The following is a 19192-nucleotide window of genomic DNA, read 5'->3' as shown; positions in this document are numbered from 1 at the left end:
TACCAAACCTGACCTAAATCCACAACCCTACACAAATTTGTATTTGTGTCAATATCTTTAAGGGAAGCACAACATAGAACCAGTATGGCACAATCAAGGGTCATACTAGGCCAAGAAAAGTTCTTAATGCAATGGTTTGTTTACAAAAATAGACAGTTTTTCTGATTTTTCCTTTCTTAACAGTAAGACTCCAGCAGAGGGCACCATTGATTCTCTGCGATTCAAATTCCATTATCGGCAGTTCCAGAGTCATCAGTGGGAACATAAGTGGTGAAATTAAAGCTCTCAACATTCACAACTTTGATATCAAAATATGCCTACTAAATAAAGGTAGAGTCCATGGTGGTGTTAAAGATGAGCGGCATAGATTATTTTTCAGATGTGATTCATTCTTTCAACAGCAGATGAGGCTGTGGTCATTTTTTAGAACTTTAACATGGCTTTACCTTTTCTGGTCGCATACAAAATAACCGCATGCACTTTTTTTCAGGGAAAACCCCATCTCATTCACCTCTTTAAAATTGAAATGTTAGTTTATTTCAAGGGTAAAAAAAAATTATGTTTAGAAATTCAGGTTGCTCAAATTGCCCACAGGTTGTGATTGTGAATCGCTGCGTTGTAGTACCTTAACATTTATCTGAGTATCAAAACTGGAGCTTTATAGATGTCATGTGGAATATAGAAGAAGAGTCAAGGCATTCAGTCATCCACTGACTCAAGAAAATTTGGGCAATTAAACTTGAGAGGATAATGGAATGAGGGCGCACACGCTGTTAGGAACCGAATGACAGGGAAAGGGGTCGCTTCACTTCGGGAACTCGTTTCATGTCATAAGGATTAGGTCGTATCACCGCTCTAATGCCCCACGTGATTGCTCTTTAGTATTGCACCTACTTCCAGCGAAATGCACATCTATGTAGCAAATATAAATACATACAAATCGAAATGGAAAGCCCAAAAACTAACATACAGTATATGTTTGCACCGTACTACTGCACGATGATATATGCTCATTGTATTCATTCTTGAGATTAACAGAAATGTTGCTATTTTATGAGGGTCATAAACAACCGAAATGATAGCTGTAGTGCAACCTCTCATTCCCATGGCCACGGGAGGTAGGGGTCCTGAGAATTCTGCAGCACTAGTGATGTGTCGTTCGTGAACGATTCGTTCATTTTGAACGAATCCTTATAAGGACTCGGGAGTAACGAGTCCTCTCAACGAGTGATTTGTTCATTTCCCGACTCGGTCTTTCTACGAGTCTTTGGATCATTTTTCACGTGACCTGCATAGGCTCTGTAGCTAGAGGAAACGAACGATTCGTTCCTTTCCCGACTCGGTCTTTCTACGAGTCTTTGGATCATTTTTCACGTGACCTGTATAGGCTGTAGCAAGAGGAAACGAACGATTCGTTCCTTTCCCGACTCGGTCTTTCTACGAGTCTTTGGATCATTTTTCACGTGACCTGCATAGGCTCTGTAGCTAGAGGAAACCAAAGATTAGTTCCTTCCCCGACTCGGTCTTTCTACGAGTCTTTGGATCCTTTTTTCACGTGACCCGCATTGTATTTTTTAGTAGAGGAAACAGTTTCCTTATTCCCTTTTGCGTGGCCGCTGTTTTAGTAAGACGTGAATGAATGATATTCGCTCAAGTCATCATACTGACTGGTTTTGTTATTTTCACTTTACATTTACACTTACAGTTTAGTGCAGTGTAATTGTTTGACGTGATAATTAAATGCTAGTGTGATAATACATGACCAAATCATACAAACTCATGATACATTATTTTAATGCAGGAATTTATTTTGAAATAGTATTTGCTGGTGCACATGTCATGCACTAACCTACAGTGGACGTATAGGGGCTATACGTCCTTTGCAGTGGACGTATAGCCCCCTAAATATCCCCCTCATATCCGTTGAATAGCTTATCATAATATGTCTAGGATATTAACAAAGCAGATAAAGTACTTCGGAAGTGATATGATTAGGTGATAATCACACATGTATACAGAATGACAAATGTTACACATCCACTGTAACCAGATATACATTTAGAAAAAAAAAAGAATGAGAAAGAAAAATGCTTGATTTAAAAACTGTGTACTATAAGGTGGTAACAGACAGTGTTTTTGTCGTTTTGTGTTGTGTAAGTCCAAATAAGTTTTCTCTGGAACAAAATAAATGAGTAATGGCCAATTAACTCTCATCATTGAGCTTCTTTATAATCATGAGATTACATCGAAGTGGACCCACACGAGACCCCCATTAGCAGCTCCAGAGTGCAAACTGCCGATCACATCCGAAGTTCAAACGTCAAAATTAAGGGATGTTTGAAATTTGTTACCTTTGTGATCCTTTGGGCATATACATTTTCAGACGACGCATTTCCCTGTAAAGTACTTGTGTTTAAGTGTGTGTTAACGACAAAACACTCAGACTGTGTCTAAAAGTTTCAAAAAACACAGTAGTTGCTGAGCTCGTTGTTTATGAGTTTTGCTCGTGTTGAGTCTGGTCTGTGTGAGTGTGAATATCTGTGCTTTGATGCTGTAGGGTGGCCTACTTCTGTAGCCCATAAAGCCCTGCAGAGATGAAGCAGTTCAAGGCTGGGGCCCAGCTGTCATAAAAGAAACCTGGCTGACACCCGAGAAACATGCCAGGGGCCTCTCAGTTAACAAAGGGAACCACAAGAGCCATAGGGCACTGGGGCTGGATATTCACTCCTGCTAAAATTGCACTATTTGAAGGAGCAATTCAGGCGTAAAGTCTTCGCACCCTGCGGCGAGGATCTGCTGGCCTGGGTATTGGTGACCAAGGATTTACATTACATTTAGTCATTTAGCAGACGCTCTTATCCAAAGTGACTTACAGTGAATACAGGGACATTTCCGCGAGGCAAGTAAGTAAAGTGCCTTGCACAAGGACACAGTGTCATTTGGCACAGCCAGGAATCAAACTAGTAATCTTTTGATTAGTAGCCCATTCCCTAACCACTCAACCATCTGATTTGCTTCTGAGGGAACGTTGAAGCTGATTCAATAGGGGTGGGGGGGGAAATCGATTCAGTCTTCTAGCGATTCACATCGATAAAAAATTGAATTTTTTATCAATTCGTGACCCCAAGATCGAATCAAATCGTGAGGTACCAAAAGAGCCCCACTCCTGTGATTCAACGTTCGTTAACGAAGATGAGTGGAGCTTGCGAGCCAAAGCTTGTGGGGTGGACTTCAACGGTTTTGTCTGAGGTGTTACATTGTTTTACGTTGTTTGTTTGTGACCGGAGCAATCCACAAATAGACAGATACTGTAGCTCAACATTAGTCTTGTTAAAAAAAGCTCACAGAGCCAACACTAATGTTGAAAACTCTAGACTGTTTTTGACAGGGAAGCAAAATCCTTACTTGGGTGTGTCAGACCCAGATTCAAGGTGTTCATAAGCTTCAGTACACCTATAGTTGTAATTAATCACAGACCATGATTAAATATGATAGAAATTCATATTTTATTTCACATGTCCACAGAAAGAATCAAACAAACATTACAAACATACAATGGATACAGCAAACACACATAAAGGAATTGTATATATGTCCATCAAGAGCTTAGAGGTATTTTCTCTATAACATGCAACCAATTATACATCCCAACTTTTAATTATTTAGCTAGATGCTTTCCCCCAGAGCAACATACACGTCAGTGGGATTTGAACCGGCATCCTCTTGATCTGCAGTATGCATGTAAATACATTTAAATACTCAATCTGGTGGTACGAATGAATCCTCCCTCGGTATTTACCTTGTTTGAGAAGCCTGTTCCTTTCACTTTCTTTCTGTATTAATTTGTCTCAAGTGAAATACATGCCTACAATAACCATGCTCAGCTTTTCTAGGTCAGTTATAATATATATATATATATATATATATATATATATATATGCATATCACAATTATAACTCTCTTAAATGTAAGTAACTCAGGCATCATCATTCTGGTTTCTTCACTATGTTGCATAAAGACTGCATCCCTACCCAGAAGCCTGGTAGAATCTTCTCTTTCAGGGGAGTCTGGATGCTGTGCAACAGCCTGACCTCTTTCTCTTCTCTTTCCATCTCAGCACTAACCAGGTAGAAGTTTACGATGCCAGTGGGCTGGTCTATGTAAACCCCCAGAGTGGGGAACATTGTGAATCTCCTCGCCTTTGCCGTTTAACCACACCCTGGTAGCAGGAGCCAGACCAGCCCAGGCCCCAGGACCCCTCATTCTCCCCCAGAACGCAAGACCCACAGTTGGCCCTCCTCCCTGCTCCTTCATTGGTGGCTCTGATGACCACCAAGCATGTGTACTCCACCTTCCAGTAGCTCCTCCTGTTCCAGATACCCTCCTTGCTCACCAGCTGGAGAAGAAGAGAGAAGAAGATCATATATGGTTGCATCCATGTGGATGCGGCAAATATCTAGATCATGTCGGTAGTTTATTTCCCATGTTCCAGGATCTCTGGTGAATAGCTCTTCATGTTTTAGACATTCATACATTTGGTTTTATTTCCTTGTTTTCAGATAATATTTGTATGTCCTTACACTTCATAGGATTAGCTTTACATGTTGGCACTGGGACATTAGGCTCATGGACAGGGACTGGTTCTGTAAGAGAGATATAGAGATTGTATTTTGTTTTATTGTAGATACATGAAAGAGCTCAATCACAACAATAAAGTAACAAAAACTTTTTTCTTTTTTTTTCAACCAAAAGTAAAGTTGTGTCATCAGAAAATAAAAATCCTGCTAGCGTTTCTAGTCAGCTTTGGTTGTTTTCCTCACGGTGAAGTTCAACATACCAACTTTAGGCAGGTCAGTGAGTTACAGTACTGTAGGGTTACCATATCACAGTGTCAGGATTTGAAGTTGGGCACAATAAAGACTAGACTTTGACTGGGTTCAAAAGGGTCAAGTTTACGGTTCTTAGAAAGGCCAGTGCCGTGTTCAATAATAGTTTTGTAGAACTTAACAGTGACCACAAAATGCCTGGGCAGAAACCATCCATCACTGTTACAGGCAGACATAGTTATAAAAGCCTAGTGATGATTGGGCTATTGATAGTATGGGTGGACAAATACCTCCTGCACGCTACTGACACAACTACACAAACACACGCTAATTTAAAATCTTTACTTTCGTATACCGCAGATGAAGTCATTTCTGTCCCAGAGAAGATCAGGCAGGGCAGGAAAATAGATCGAAAGTGTGGCGATGACAAGATGCTTCACTAATCATGGCTCCCCTTAGGTTCTGTGATATCACATTGTTTTATTTATGGTTGTTTGCCTTATTTGATAACTTTGTACAGCACTTTGGTTGGCGTTGGCTGTTTTTAAACTGACTTGACTTCACATCCTGTACATCCCCTGGCACCGGCTGCGTGGGGTCCAAAAAGGTCCAACAGGACCTTATCACCCAGACAACTTAAAGGACATCGTTGTTTGCATATATTCAAGACTAGTGCTTCCAAGTGACACCAGTTTCAGTATCCGACATTCAGAATTTTACTCTTCAAAACCACCAGCTTGTGTTTAAAAATACAACACAGCTAAAACAATCAAGTCAGAGAGTTTGACTTTATAAGAGATGTAGGTAAACTTAATCAATTTGAGTTCCAACCATAATCTGATCAAGGTGGAGACACCCATAAGGTGATGATGAATGATTGAAGGGAAAGTAAAGGCAAATGTACAGTTTATTAAGCAAAGTTTGTCTCAAAGCATTATCATGAGAAACAATCCATCTAGACAATGCCTCCGAAAAGCCATTCCTCAATGCTGACCACCGGACGGGGAGAACAAGGTCAATCAATGTCAATGATGTTGGGGGGTGTGGGGGGCGGGGTGTGCATAATGTTGGACATTTACTTTTGAAGATGAAGCTTTGGACATCAACATTCATGGCATGTAAGATTCCAGGAAGTGGTGTCACTAGCTCCAACCTGCACTTCCATAGGAAAACTGAGATTCCCTATATAGATCTCTGCATGTGACATACAGCAAAACGGGTCTGAAGGAAACTATGGTAGCCCACTTGCTGACAGGCTAACGCAGTTCAGTTTACCCTGTCAAATACCAGAGAGGCCACCGCATGAATATTCTTGTCTAAGACTTCACGACCACAATTTTCCAACATAACAAACATGTACTGTATGAATTTAGCAAGTGGAAAATAATATGCTGAAGCTTTGCAGTAGGTATCAAATGATTGATTCAAACAGATTCAAATCATCCAGATGAAAGCCAGTCGCATGTACCAATACGGCATGCTTCTTTCATTCAAACAACTCCATGAACGTTTGTAAGCTGTGTAAAAGCTGATCTCCACGGAAACCTGGGTGAGACAGATGAAACGAGAGAAAGGTTGGTGAGAAGATGATGGATGAGAGAACAGAGATCTCTACTACCAAGAGATTCAGCACAGTGTGACAGGAGTGAGGAACAGGCTTTGCCTTGGACAGCAGCTTTGTCAATATCTTTATCAAATCCTCACATAAACACAATCCTTTTGCGTTTGAGTCATATTGGAAAGTATAGACAGTGGTATGACAACAGAATGAAGGTGCCTAAAGGATTTAGAGAGATGAATGGGCAACCCAGCCAACCAAAAGATACATGTTGACCATTCCCTAGACCTGTGGAATTGGTTTTATGGTACTTGGACAAACAAGTCCCCTGTATGTTCCTGTGTACAGTACTTTGGTCTTGCCTCTCCACATAAACAGGACACCACTGTCACATTTTTTGTTGAATGTGTGTACCTAGGTTCTTAATTCCTGATCATAAAATGTTATTTTAAAATGAATGAAAAGAAACATAACAGTGTAAAGTTCAATCATTTCCTGGTTTTCTGTTTCAGCACAAGCCAAGAAATCTTAGGAAAATATACATACATGACTATTTATTTATTATATTCATACATATTCAACATGAATCCAAGTCAACTTTCAATTCATTCTTTTTTCATTCTTTGCTAGTATACCCCCTTTACAATACAATAGTCATATAAATACATAATCATAACAATGATAAATAGTAACATTAAGAGTGGTTTGTTAGTCATCCTGCACATTTCTCTGTCCAAGAAAAGACAGATTCTATATTACTACATTACATAACAATTACTAATACAGAAGTTGTCAACTAACATCCGTTTCCCTCTAAAATAGCTGCTGTTTCTTAAAACAGAAGGGCAGTGAAAGCTTCTGAGTGGGACAGATTCTGAATCTCCTTTTGTCTGGGTACTGGATGTAATTGGATGTACTTGGATGTAAATCCAATTGCTCACATCAAACGTACAGTATTGGAACACCTTCCGTTAAGATGATGTGTCTTTTTTCACTATCGAGCAGGAGGAGTGCGTCCCCAACCACACCCCCGGAAGCATCTTATCTTTGAAGGAACACTTGACTCTGTGAAGCAGCGTGACCTCTTTCCGCTCTGCGCTCTCCTCACCCTCCTTCCCTTCCCGCACTGCATAGAAACTCATAACGCCAGCTGGCTGGTCTAGGTACACCCCTATGACAGAAGACTGAGGGTTATTTACAATCTTAACATTAAGGCCTTTGTGCCAGGCATGGTAGCATTTCCCAGCCCAGCCCAAGCCCCAGGACTTCTCATTTTCTCCAAGGCCACTGGGCCCGTCGGTGTTCCTCCTGCCTGCTCCTTCGTAGGTGGCTCCGACGACCACCCATCCTGCATACTCCACCTCCCAGTAAGCCCTGTAGCCCATGATGCCCTCCTTGCAAAGCACCTGAGAGAGATGGGGAGGGAGGGAGGGAAGGAGGGAAGGAGGGAAGAGCATTTCTCCATGAGTGATTAGCCAATGTTAGTATGGTCATTTTTGGAAGTGGCTCTTTGAAAGACTTACTTGTGGGGCGTGTTCATATCTCTCTGGTCTGTCCAGAACCGGGCACAAGATGCTATCAGTCATGCGAGACACCTCGGTCCCGCCATCTGAGATCCAAAGCGTCTTATTGGCAGTGTTGTCATTCAGGGAGAGGTTGATCCAGTCTTTATTTAGAATAAAAACAGATTTTTTTAAAATATAACATGAAATGTGTTTTGGATCAAAGTGAACAATATGACGGAGCGCACTGTACATTAAAGTACAAAATGTGTTCATACATTTCAGGAGATCTGCTCTGCAGGACGGCTCAGGTACATTGGAATCATAGACAGGAGTCATTTCTGGAAGATAGAAGAAAAACTAAAAATAAACTTGAGGGCTGTTTCTAGATTCTGAACACCCAATTAATGCCACAAAAGGTTAGTGGTTCCCCTCAGCAACATGAATATAATCTATCCAAGAGATGGAATGTCACAAAGTACAAATACTTTGTTACTGTACTTTTTACTTTCACCCCTTATATTTTTTACACAAATATCTGTACTTTCTACTCTTTACATTAGGTAAATTCCTGGATTTGTTTTTCCTTTTTTTCCGAAGAGATATTTTCGGAACAACATAAGTTTTCCAAGGTTGAAAGAAAAAGTTTCCCAAATCTATTTTCAAAAGTTCTTTCAAAACATTTTCGAAAAAAAGTTTACAAAGATTGCGAAAAAATATCTTGCCATAAGTTTCAAAAGGTTGAAAAAATATTTATTTTAAAAAGGTTTCGGCCATCTCTGATCTAACCTACGTGCAAACTAATGTCAGATTGGGACAATTCAGTCATATGTACAGGATATACAAGTATACAAGTACAATGAAAAGCGCTGAGTTACCATCAACAGTGCAGTTTTCAATAATCAAATAGATAGTAGCGGACTATAATAACAATAAAATATAAAACCTACAGGTGTGGGTCCACCCTTGACTTGTTTGACTTCTAGAAAATATAGTAAACATGAAGAAAGTTACAGGAGCTGTAAATACGCTTGTGTGACAATTGCTAGTCAAGTAAAAGAAACAGGTAGGTATTTCTCATTCTCAGATAAAGTCATCATTCTATGTCAACCATTATTTATTCATAGACACCAATCTGTCACTGCCAGATATGCTTTATGAAGCATGTGGTTTGTTCAGGCCAGGTGGTTAGAATAACCAGGGTACTTCACATACTACAACTCTGTTCACATGCAGTCCAGCACACACTCAAAAAGATAGATCCCCGTCCAACCAAAGCTATTAAACATGAGAACAAGCTCATCTTATAGGTGTTTAAACCACATGGACATGTTTAAGAGGTTTTTTTTGGCAAGCAGTGGCACAGATTTCAGTGATGTGGGGTGTCCAATTGGCTTCAAGGACTTCTTGCTATCAGTCCTTTGCTAAAGGGAAAGAACCTTGGTCTAGATAATATATGTGATAACCAGGTTGTCCTGAGACGGTCGTGTCCTCACAGGTTCGTGGAAGGACGTATATAAGCAGTTAATCCCTGTACCCTTGGAAGCTGCCAAAATAAACTAATTATGAGACCATTCCAAGATCATATTGCCTCTTCAAAGAAACAGTTTCCATTTCATGCACATACAAGTTCTCTCAGTGTAGCCGTGGAGCGTGATCTACAGGTCATTCAAGCACCTACTACCCCAGATGTTATTTAGTTTGTCTACTTTATGGTTTGTACATTTACTCTGTATGTGACAGGGGATTTCCATAACCATTTAATGTTATGAATGTAATAATTTTGGAGTGTACCTAGCTGTGTTTTTTAAATGTGTTCTGTAGCACTTGAAGTGAACACACAGTATGTTAATCAAATGTAAATGATTCTACTTTAAAACAATCAACGGATTGAGACAAAGTTGATAGCTAGCTGTGAACATTCATTTTTGTACCATAATATATCATTCAGTCCTCCTTGTCACTGTGCCCGTAGAGAGGAAGCCAGGCTAACAAGGCATGAAATTATGGCCAACAGTTTGCACATAGCACAAGGCAATGAAAATAATAACACTGGCTGGCTGGCACCATACAAAACATCAGAATTGGCAAGCTTTAGACTATTGTTGGCTTGTTAGTAAAGTAGTATATTGTGACATTGTAGAATTGTTTACTGGGCAGTTAGGTCTGTGTTGTTACAATCATGGCTCTACTGGAGTGTGTGTTCTTCTGTAAATTAAATTGAGGACTCAGAGAGAAAATTTAAGAAGGCAGAGGATTGCTGAAGTAATAATACATCTTTGAATGAGTGCAAAAACTGAAAATTCCCTATGTTGAGATCAACATGGTCTAATCAATTGATGACTCTTTTTGGTGTTGGTTAGTCGTTTGGTTGGTTGGTTGGTTAATTCTGGATGCTATAATATGTATTCAAAGTCAGAAAATACCCTTCTGTTTCAAAAAGAATTGTTACACAAAACCTTTATAGATTTTGATAATAAAATGGAATATGCTGTCCTTCATAACCACCCTTTATAATACAGTGCATTGCAGTAATACCTGTCTGTCTACCACTAAATATGATATACATGACTCGGTATATCATGAGTAAGGAAGTACAGTATGTCTGTTGTGTCTGGCTTGTTCTCACTACCACCATAGTCTATAAATATGGTCCCATCAGTTCCACTACAGAGTTACAGAGGGTACTCAGAAGTCTTTGGTGCGTGCTGAACTGCCTTGTAAAACGCACTGACCAGATATCTGCTTCTATTTGTGCCCAATCATGGGATCGCAGTAAAGAGCAGCAGTCTATAGGTCCAATTAAACGATTGTGTGGTTAAGAAGTTGAATGTTGTTAATTATTTGTATCAATTATGTGCAACAGTTTCAAGAATGAATCTTGAAAAATATATAGTCTAACAATGAGTGTCTTCTGCAGTGTGAATATAAAAAAAATGGTAAGGAAAAAAAAAAAGTCCAGAACAAGAAAGTCTGTTTCGTTATAGTTCAGACAGATTGATATGGTGTTGGTGTATGATGATGGTGGCTCCATACCTGACTTCATGGTGTCAGATGTCATACATCTGGTAGTGGCGGGCATCTTGGTGTTTGGCTTGAGTTTGGAGCTCTTCTGGCGATTGTCTCTCGGCTTTGTCTCTTCTCTATCAGTATTGTTATCTCAGTGTAGGAGTGCTTATATACCTTTTAAGTGGGGCAGGGACGGGGGTTAAGGAACTCAGATAATGTGCAGGTGCACGTTAAATACAAGTTGACAATGTGTGTGTGTGTGTGTGTGTGTGAGGGGGCTGCTGAAGGGGGCATGGTGTTCATTGGAGAGCTGTCCTGAACAGGCTGTCTGATGCTTTTCCTTCCTTTCTTGTCAGAGGTCTGACTGTCTGAATGTTTCTGGGTTTACCAAGTAGGACAATATGGCTGGTGACACACATTCCCGCACGCACTTGTGAACGAGCACATTTGATTCCTCTCCTCTGAGTTTGCTGCATGGGAGAGTGCCCCAAAGTGCCCCATTTTTTAGCGTGTGTGTTCTAGACGATGTGTGTGGTTGAGTGAACACGTGAAGAACACCACTGTCCCTATTTCTCAGGCATGTGCACCCCAGAAGGAATGATTCCTTGAGGATTTCAGTGAATTCGTGTTCCTATTTTACACAGGACAAACAGGTTACAAATTAAAACAAGGCTAGAGTGATGTCAATAAAACATAGTGAATAATTTAATGTTTCCTACTACTGTTTTATTTTATTATTATTACTATTGAAATATTTTAATCTCCCAAGCTTTGACATGGACATAGGCCAAAAAAACGTATATTGCCAAAGGCAGGTCAAAACTTAGTAGCAATCAGTTACGTTAGTTCTCAAACACAAAATGCCATTTTTTGGAAGAGTTGTTTTCCCAAAATGACAATCAACGATGTACATAGGAGTCTATGTTGCTGCCCTTCAAGCCAAAGGGAAAAGGGGTTCAAATTGTCCGTTTCAAGCAACATTGACGATTATCTAACACACAGTAAAAGTAGTTAGCTTGGCTAGCTCTAGCTATCTAGAATTTCAGCAGTTAGCTAGCATATGCTAGTTAGCAAAAAAAAATGTTGCTACTAATATTATTTGTCCCCGCCAATAAATCACTGTAAACATAAGGACATTTCAATCATATTAATAATGTACATTTAACATATTACAATGTAGGGTATGTGTTACAGCAGTCATTTTGGTGTCCCCCTCAGGAATTGCTCTTGAGAAAATGTCATATAATTGTCCCCCCCAAAATTGATAGCAGATTTTTGCCACTGTTGTTAATGTGTGATAAGCGCGATTTGGAAACGTTTGCTTTCTGTTAAAATTACTGTATGTGAGTAGGCCCTATTATTTTAAACTACTTGTAAACTGTGCACATTTTAAGCACATAGCCTATAATCTTCGCATTCACTGATGGTCAAAATCAGTGATTCTCAAACTGTGGTACGCCCCTTCTAGTGGTACGCGGAGGAATATCAGAAATATTTAAATACCTTAACTATGATATCATTGTAATGTGATTTTAAAAAGTTTTGCCTTCCCTATAATATTTTTGTTTCGAAAACAAAAATAAATGTTGCGCTACCTGACGGTTCTCGGGTAGTGGCGCATGCAAACATCCACGATAGTTGCTGCGCGAACTGTGTAGCTCAATAGGGCAGGGCTCCAGACTGCGACCAAATGGTTGCATTTTGCGACCAGTTTTGAGACAGTGCAAGCATTGTTTACAAGCACTCACGCATGTGTGACCTACAAATTTGGAATTTATTGAGTGTGCTCAATGTCAGCACACGGTAGCAACCACGCATAGATAAGACGTCCTTGTACAGCGATATCAGCGAGCCCTCAGCATTAGTTGCCTACCGTAGCTAAAAGTCTTGGAAAGTTTAGGCTATTTTTCACTATAGGTTCCTACGAACATGTATTACGTAATCTGCCAAACTAGTGGGTTTCCCATCGTTCTTTTGGTGAGCAGTCTCACCAGCCCTTCTCATGGAGCCGAGCAGCTAAATAGTTATTTAGCATTAGCGTTGTTAGCTACTGTATCCCTGTGTTTGCCTGTGTTATATTAGCGTTAACTATGGTTTTTGCGCTGTTACGCTGTTATACTCAGAAAGTATCGTGTCGTGGTGTAGGAGGACTGTTCGAAAAGCGCTGCATCATACATTTAAGTTATTTAGCTAAGACTTGCATGTACAGTACGTAATGTCACATTAATTAATGTATTTAAACTCAAGTTTGTGTGGTGCGTCGCTGTATATCAGTTGTAAAACTGTCAGTAAAAAAACGGACCCATATGCAACCGACGCAAGCACACACCACAATTTCCCCAGAAATTGGGTACAATTTCCCCTTCTCTACATTAATAATTGCATTGCAGATCGATATAAGGTGTACCCCAAAATGTTCTGCTTGCGCTCCAAAGATATTCAGTCCGGGGCTACTGTAATCCTAGTAAAAAAAGTTTGTCTGGATCCCAATAAGGTATAGCCTACGGCCCTACGCTACTGGATATTAACGTCGGTCATGAAGGTGGTACTTGGAGAGTCAAATATTTTCTGAGGTGGTACGGGGTCTAAAAAGTTTGAGAACCACTGGTCTAAATAATTGACCTCCATCAGTACGGCAGTTATTTGCTGTCATTAATGCTTGTGTCCCAGTTCAGAAGTCGGGCTGACCTTGTGGTTCGAAATTGTGTTCTGATGTACTTACTCCCGGCTGCGCGCGTGGTGTGTCTCAGTCCTGCGTGAGGCTCCCACCTGTCCAAGGCTGCCCCGTCCTTCATATCTCCGTTTCACGCCCTACTTCCACAGAATGTAATCCAGTACAGCACTTGTCAACAAATCTATTTTAAAAGACAGAAGGGAATGAATTCCGGACGATGAATGTTAATATGACTGCATGACTTTTCTGTCCAAGTTCCTATGAGTCTGCACTTGTTGGACAACAAGGGGCACCTGGTTTTTAAATGATGTGCTGACAGGATTTGTTTGTCAGGTTGAAAGCTTAGAACTCAGACATGGTGTACAAACGACTCTGTTAAACCAAGGTTAAGTTTGCCCATATTCACTGGGGAAAGATGAATGTTTTTTACTACATATGTTTGAAAGTTAATTTTGTTAAAGAATCCCTTTGCGTTTAACTTTCGTATGGAATCTAAAGACACTCCATTGAAAAGTGGTTTGAAATCAATTGCAGAAGGACTGTGAATACAGTGTGCCTGTTGTCCATTTCCCATACATGTTCATATATGAAAGGGAATTGAGGAGGGGAAAATGCTGTTTTCTATTATGTCGCAAAAGCAAGAACTGGGATGGTATCGGCTCATATTTTAACATTTCAGATTCTGTACAGTAATGTCTAGCACCATTCCTATGGAATTGTATAGCACAACTTCTGTGTTACTTCTGTGTTAGATATGGCTATTGCTAACCACAAGACAACCCATTGGAAGGAAAGAGAGGGAAGGTTACAGTGTTAAATTATTGTGTTTCCATTTCCATGTGCATGTATGTGTTACTCTGGACACATAATGACTCATATAGTTGACAATGTGTTCAGGGCGCCACACATTAGCTGTAAGTGAATGTGGGTTAGTGGGTCAGTCTCTAACCCTGTCTTAACGCATCATCACGGGATGGTGTCATCCCCATGACACCCTCATTGACACTTTTCTTTTTTAGGTTTAGTGTCATCCAAATTCTACCCTTGCTCCCTTCCTCATCGCCCTTCCTCATCGCCCTCTCCCGAGAGTATTTAAAGTGATGTACCGGGACCAATAGGGACAGTCCTCCATAGTTGACACCAAGCTAGCTACAGCTAGACACCCTGGACTCAAGAACCAGCATCAAGATGCCTACTAGATCAAACAACACCAGTAGCATGCCTGCATCACACAAACCAAGTAAGGGAAGACACTTTCTAACTCTTGGACGATATGTTCTTAATATTAAACAATTCTGTAGCTACAACTATATAGTTTTATCAATTCAAAACTATGGAACAAGTAATTATGCTGATGAGTTATGATAAAAAAATATATGCATAAAATATTTGAATGTAGTGTAAAGTAAAAAGCAAAGGTTCCTCAGTGAGATATATATATAAAAAACTCATGAGTGATTGCAATATGATTTGATCAAATATGGAATATCGACACATCTCATCACTCAATCTCTTCTTGTTTTCTAGTGACTAAGTCAAAGTTGGTGCCTGTTCCCAAAGGTAAGATATTCCTGATCATGAAAATGTGTCCAAACTTTTGACTGGTAATGGATGTCCCTCCAATCTGTACATATAAGAAGAGTCTTTAAGATTTGCATATTTTCATAAAGCAGCTGAATTACATAATTATCTTTTTGTTGGCACATTTTAAAGAGCTTTCCCTTTTTCGTACTTTTCAGAGATTCTCCCTGTCTATGACACGAACTCCCCAGAGCCCACAACCAGAACCGACCTTCTGAAATGTATTTATAAAGATACTGCATTCATCATTCACCTTCTTTTTGTATCCTCCATCATTCGAAATTTCCCCTTGGGTTTCTTTGCCTGTCTCACCATCATCTTTATCAATGTCCTTCAGATTGGATCAACCTCTCCCTTGATGAAAAGACAGCCAATAAGGCGCTTTGGATCTCAGAGGGCGGGGCCAAGGTATCTCGCATGACTGATGAGGTCTTGTGCCCGGTGCTGGACAGACCCGAGAGATACGAACACTCTCCACAGGTGGGCTGCTTAAAATAGTGCTAAGAAAGTCTCAATAAACACTTTGTAAAAATAGTAGGGCTTTAAAGTCCCTTACAAAAATGGTGTTACTTTTGCTTGAAGGTGCTCTGTAAGGAGGAAATCTTCGGATTCCGGGGCTACTGGGAAGTGGAGTACGCTGGGTGGGTGGTCGTCGGAGTCACGTCCGAAGGAGCTCCGAGGCGCAGCAGGGATGGAAGCTGTGGCCTTGGGGAGAATGAGGAGTCCTGTGGTCTGACCTGGGCTGGCTCCCACTACCAGCTGTGGTTCAAAGGGATCAACAAAGAAATCCGGAAGGTTCCTCAGTCCTTAACCATCGGGGTATATTTGGACCAGCCGGCCGGTTTCGTCTGCTTCTACTCCGTAAAGGAAGTAATGGAAGGAGAGGAGGGCACAGGAAGGAAGGAAGTCAAGCTGTTGGGGAGGGAGAAGTTCTCCCTCAAGGAGAACATGCTGCCTGGTTTCTGGGTGGGACCAAACTCATCTTGCTCAATAGTGAAGAGAAAGGAGTAAAAAAAAAAAAAGCATAAATGTGATTGTTGTTTTGTTTAATGGTAAGATCGGAAACAAATATTTAAGATATTGTATATTTCAGTAGCGTGGTTGAACGTGATAAAAGCAGACAGCTTTTGAAGGAAACTCTAGCTAAGTTTGAGTGAAGCTGTTATTCAGTAAACATTTGTATATTTCAGTTGTGTGGTTGAACGTGATAAAAGCAGACAGCATTTTAAGGAAACTAGCTAAGGTTGAGTGACACTGTTACTCAGTAAACATTTGTAATGGTACATGAAAGGTTTTATTTAATTGATGTAGACTTATTGAATTATACACGTATGTTAAAATAAATATTTATGTTATATATATATAATATTATTTTTTATTCAGTTAGCAATTACTTCTCGTGACCAGGGGCACTGGGAAGTTTTGGGTCCCTTGGGAAATCAGTCATTGGTTAAATGGTAGCACTTGGTATACCATCCAGGCAGTGTGGGTCCTCTTCCCAAAAGGGGCCCCTTTATATGAGATTTATATTTTTTGTATGGTTTGAATAATGTCTAATGTAAAACACATTGAAATGTTTATTGTAATGGATTTACTAAATAAAAATATATCATTTACAGTTTCATTACTACTGTATTATTTAATGTTTTCCAAAACTTGTGTAAATGTTGTGAACCATCTCTTTGATTATTAATATAATTATAGATGGAAAAATTGACAGACTTTTTATCCATACACTCTGAATATAGCTTAACAGTGAGCAATCACTGGCCATAACTGGCCTTCATGGCAGACATTACCTTGATGTATTCATTACATTTGATGTAAATCTTTGCTGAATAGAACATACTCTAACTTGTGATAGGGGAGTCAAGTGGCTGAGCGGTTAGGGAATTGGACTAGTAATCAGAAGGTTGCCGGTTCAATTCATGTCCGTTCCCAAAATTACATTGTGTCCATGGGCAAGGCACATCACCCTATTTGCCTCGGGGGAAATGTCCATGTACTTACTGTAAATCGCTCTGGATAAGAGCGTCTGCTAAATGTAAAATTTAAATGTAAGATAGATTACATGAAAAATACTTTTACTCATACTTTACAGTCCTGATTATAGTACTGCGTAATGAAATGATTAGTGAACCACCCTAATCTCTCAAGTTCCCATTTTGTTCCAGAATAAGTCTGGACTCCATATTGCCTGCAAGTACCAGAAGTTTGTGGTCTTTCCTAGATGGTTCAACACTGAGTTTGCCTGCCCTCTCTTGCAATATAAGATGTACATCAATGGGCTGGCGGTAAATACTTGGTAACTACTTTGTTAGTTATTGTCTCCCTCTACTGGTCTTTCTCATCAGTTACAGAAGCGTTGGGAGCTGCCATACAGTGAACTCCTACAACAGGCCAATAGAACACTGAGTTCGTCTGTCTTTTGGTTGACCTTTGATCTCAGCACACTATTGGAGTAACACAGACTTTGGGTGGAACTTGTCTGTTCAGATAGATGTACGAAGAAAACTGCAAGAGAATTTTTAGCTTTTTTTTCAGCTATTGGTTGGGGAAACCTTTTTCAAGTGTGTCAATTTGTTCTGTACGACTCCATGCTGTTGTTGAACTATTGTTTTTGACCCTTCTTTAGTGACCTGAGCCTTAGACTAAAAAATAATTGCAACGTGTACTAAAAAGTTTATTGAAAAACTCTTAAATTGCCTAACTTCATAAACTAAGAGTTTCAGTTTTTTTCTTTTTTTGCAATCCGATACAGTAGATAGAAGTTATAATTAGGGGAACTGTCTCTTTAAAACCACGTACTGCTACTGTTTGTTGTGGTCATCACCCACCAGATGGTGCCATGTGATCAGAAAAAACTGAGTTCACACACAGCATGTTCCTTGCCCTGGGACTCTGGCAATAAACAAATAATCACTCAACTTTTTACTTTGTAGGAATATGATCTGATATTTGTCAAGACTGATTACCAATCAACAAGCAAAATCAGTGTTATTTTTTTGATGTAGATCAATGTATGGGGGGAAAAAAAGACTTTCATATACAAAATATGTATGTTACAAAATATCATACTTATAATTTACAGTCTAATTACAAAAGGAATTTGGCTGTTAAAGACTAAAAGGACAGTACACAAAACACAGTCACAGCCCTATTGTAAATCATAGCAAGATATCTCATGGCAGTGCTTGGTAATCAGAACGGAAACGGGGTCAGGTGATACTTTCTTTAACTAGTATTCATTCTTTGCTAAATGCATAGGTAAGTCTAAGGTTGCATTTAAAAATAGGAAGTCTTACATTCCTAGAGATAATTACGGGTTTCATGTTGCAAATTTCTAACTTTAGGTCTTCAAGCGAGTCTTTAAAATTGAAGTTTGGGTTTGGTACTGTCTAGTAAAATATATATTATTTTATTTTGTGCTGGTCCAGGTAGGCTACTACTGTAGCTACGTAAAATCATTCAGTACATTTCCTATTCCTGATCGAGATAGCTGCAATCATCTTTTTGGTTTTGTTAAGTCCATTATGTAACTTCCAATCGCCTTCCTCCTCAGACCGGGTCTTCCGAATTGTTTCACAAAATAAGTCAACACCGACCGAGTGTTGAGAAAAGTATTGGGGGCGATGCTTCTCATAAATTTACTGTATTTTATCATACAAATTGCTGCTTTAACATCAGCTGACTGTCGACAGTGAGCTCTTTCCATCAAACAGTTGTTGAAGGCCATACCCTTTCCTTGATTCTTATTCCTCGCACTCTGTCTCCAACTACCATACCTCGTCTAAACATGCCTAAGCTTTCCCATGCAAACATATCCCTCGGTGGGCTGTGAATAAGAGGCTCCTCGCTTTCACAGATTTACACCAGCCGACATCAGCGGGGGACTTGTCCCCATGGCGACGCTCGCTGTCAAACCGCTAAGATTCTGTGAGCTGAGAAGGCGCTGACGAGCAGTAATGAAGACCTTCCTCAGACCTGCATTTATACTACGAGATGTCAGAACTATTACATAACTGAGCTGCTCGGCCAGTTG

The 19192-nt window shown here is 39.9% G+C and overlaps 2 protein-coding genes across 4 annotated transcripts; one reads left to right on the top strand and one right to left on the bottom strand.

Annotated features, from left to right (window-relative positions):
• Positions 1-5715: 5715 nt before the first annotated feature.
• LOC124475984 (stonustoxin subunit beta-like) lies at positions 5716-15477 on the bottom strand. Of its 3 annotated transcripts, none has more exons than XM_047032911.1 (6): positions 15404-15477; positions 13618-13750; positions 10923-11526; positions 8165-8227; positions 7908-8050; positions 5716-7790 (listed from the first exon to the last, which is right to left on the bottom strand). In XM_047032911.1, the coding sequence occupies exons 3-6, from the start codon at positions 10966-10968 to the stop codon at positions 7356-7358; spliced, it is 687 nt and encodes a 228-aa protein (XP_046888867.1). In that variant the 5' UTR covers positions 10969-11526; positions 13618-13750; positions 15404-15477; the 3' UTR covers positions 5716-7355. The 3 variants fall into 3 exon arrangements, with proteins under 3 accessions (XP_046888867.1, XP_046888869.1, XP_046888868.1); XM_047032913.1 differs by having other exon boundaries at positions 10923-11069; XM_047032912.1 differs by lacking the exon at positions 15404-15477 and having other exon boundaries at positions 13618-13756.
• Positions 14677-16751, top strand: LOC124475983 (stonustoxin subunit beta-like). Its single transcript, XM_047032910.1, has 5 exons — positions 14677-14809; positions 15097-15129; positions 15309-15371; positions 15488-15630; positions 15733-16751. The coding sequence occupies exons 1-5, from the start codon at positions 14758-14760 to the stop codon at positions 16159-16161; spliced, it is 720 nt and encodes a 239-aa protein (XP_046888866.1). The 5' UTR covers positions 14677-14757; the 3' UTR covers positions 16162-16751.
• The last annotated feature ends 2441 nt before the right edge of the window (positions 16752-19192 follow it).

The sequence above is a fragment of the Hypomesus transpacificus genome, chromosome 13, assembly GCF_021917145.1.
Source record: "Hypomesus transpacificus isolate Combined female chromosome 13, fHypTra1, whole genome shotgun sequence".
Taxonomy (NCBI): Eukaryota; Metazoa; Chordata; class Actinopteri; order Osmeriformes; family Osmeridae; genus Hypomesus; species Hypomesus transpacificus.
This window is presented reverse-complemented; position numbering and strand designations above follow the sequence as displayed.

Coding starts and splice junctions, on each gene's coding strand:
- LOC124475984 (XM_047032911.1), bottom strand. CDS start 10,968: ATGCCCGCCACTACCAGATGTATGACATCTGACACCATGAAGTCAG. Junction 8,051..8,164: donor CAGAGCAGATCTCCTGAAAT/GTATGAACACAT, acceptor TTCTAAATAAAG/ACTGGATCAACCTCTCCCTG. Junction 7,791..7,907: donor GATATGAACACGCCCCACAA/GTAAGTCTTTCA, acceptor CATCTCTCTCAG/GTGCTTTGCAAGGAGGGCAT.
- LOC124475983 (XM_047032910.1), top strand. CDS start 14,758: ATGCCTACTAGATCAAACAACACCAGTAGCATGCCTGCATCACACAAA. Junction 15,130..15,308: donor GTTGGTGCCTGTTCCCAAAG/GTAAGATATTCC, acceptor CGTACTTTTCAG/AGATTCTCCCTGTCTATGAC. Junction 15,631..15,732: donor GATACGAACACTCTCCACAG/GTGGGCTGCTTA, acceptor TTTTGCTTGAAG/GTGCTCTGTAAGGAGGAAAT.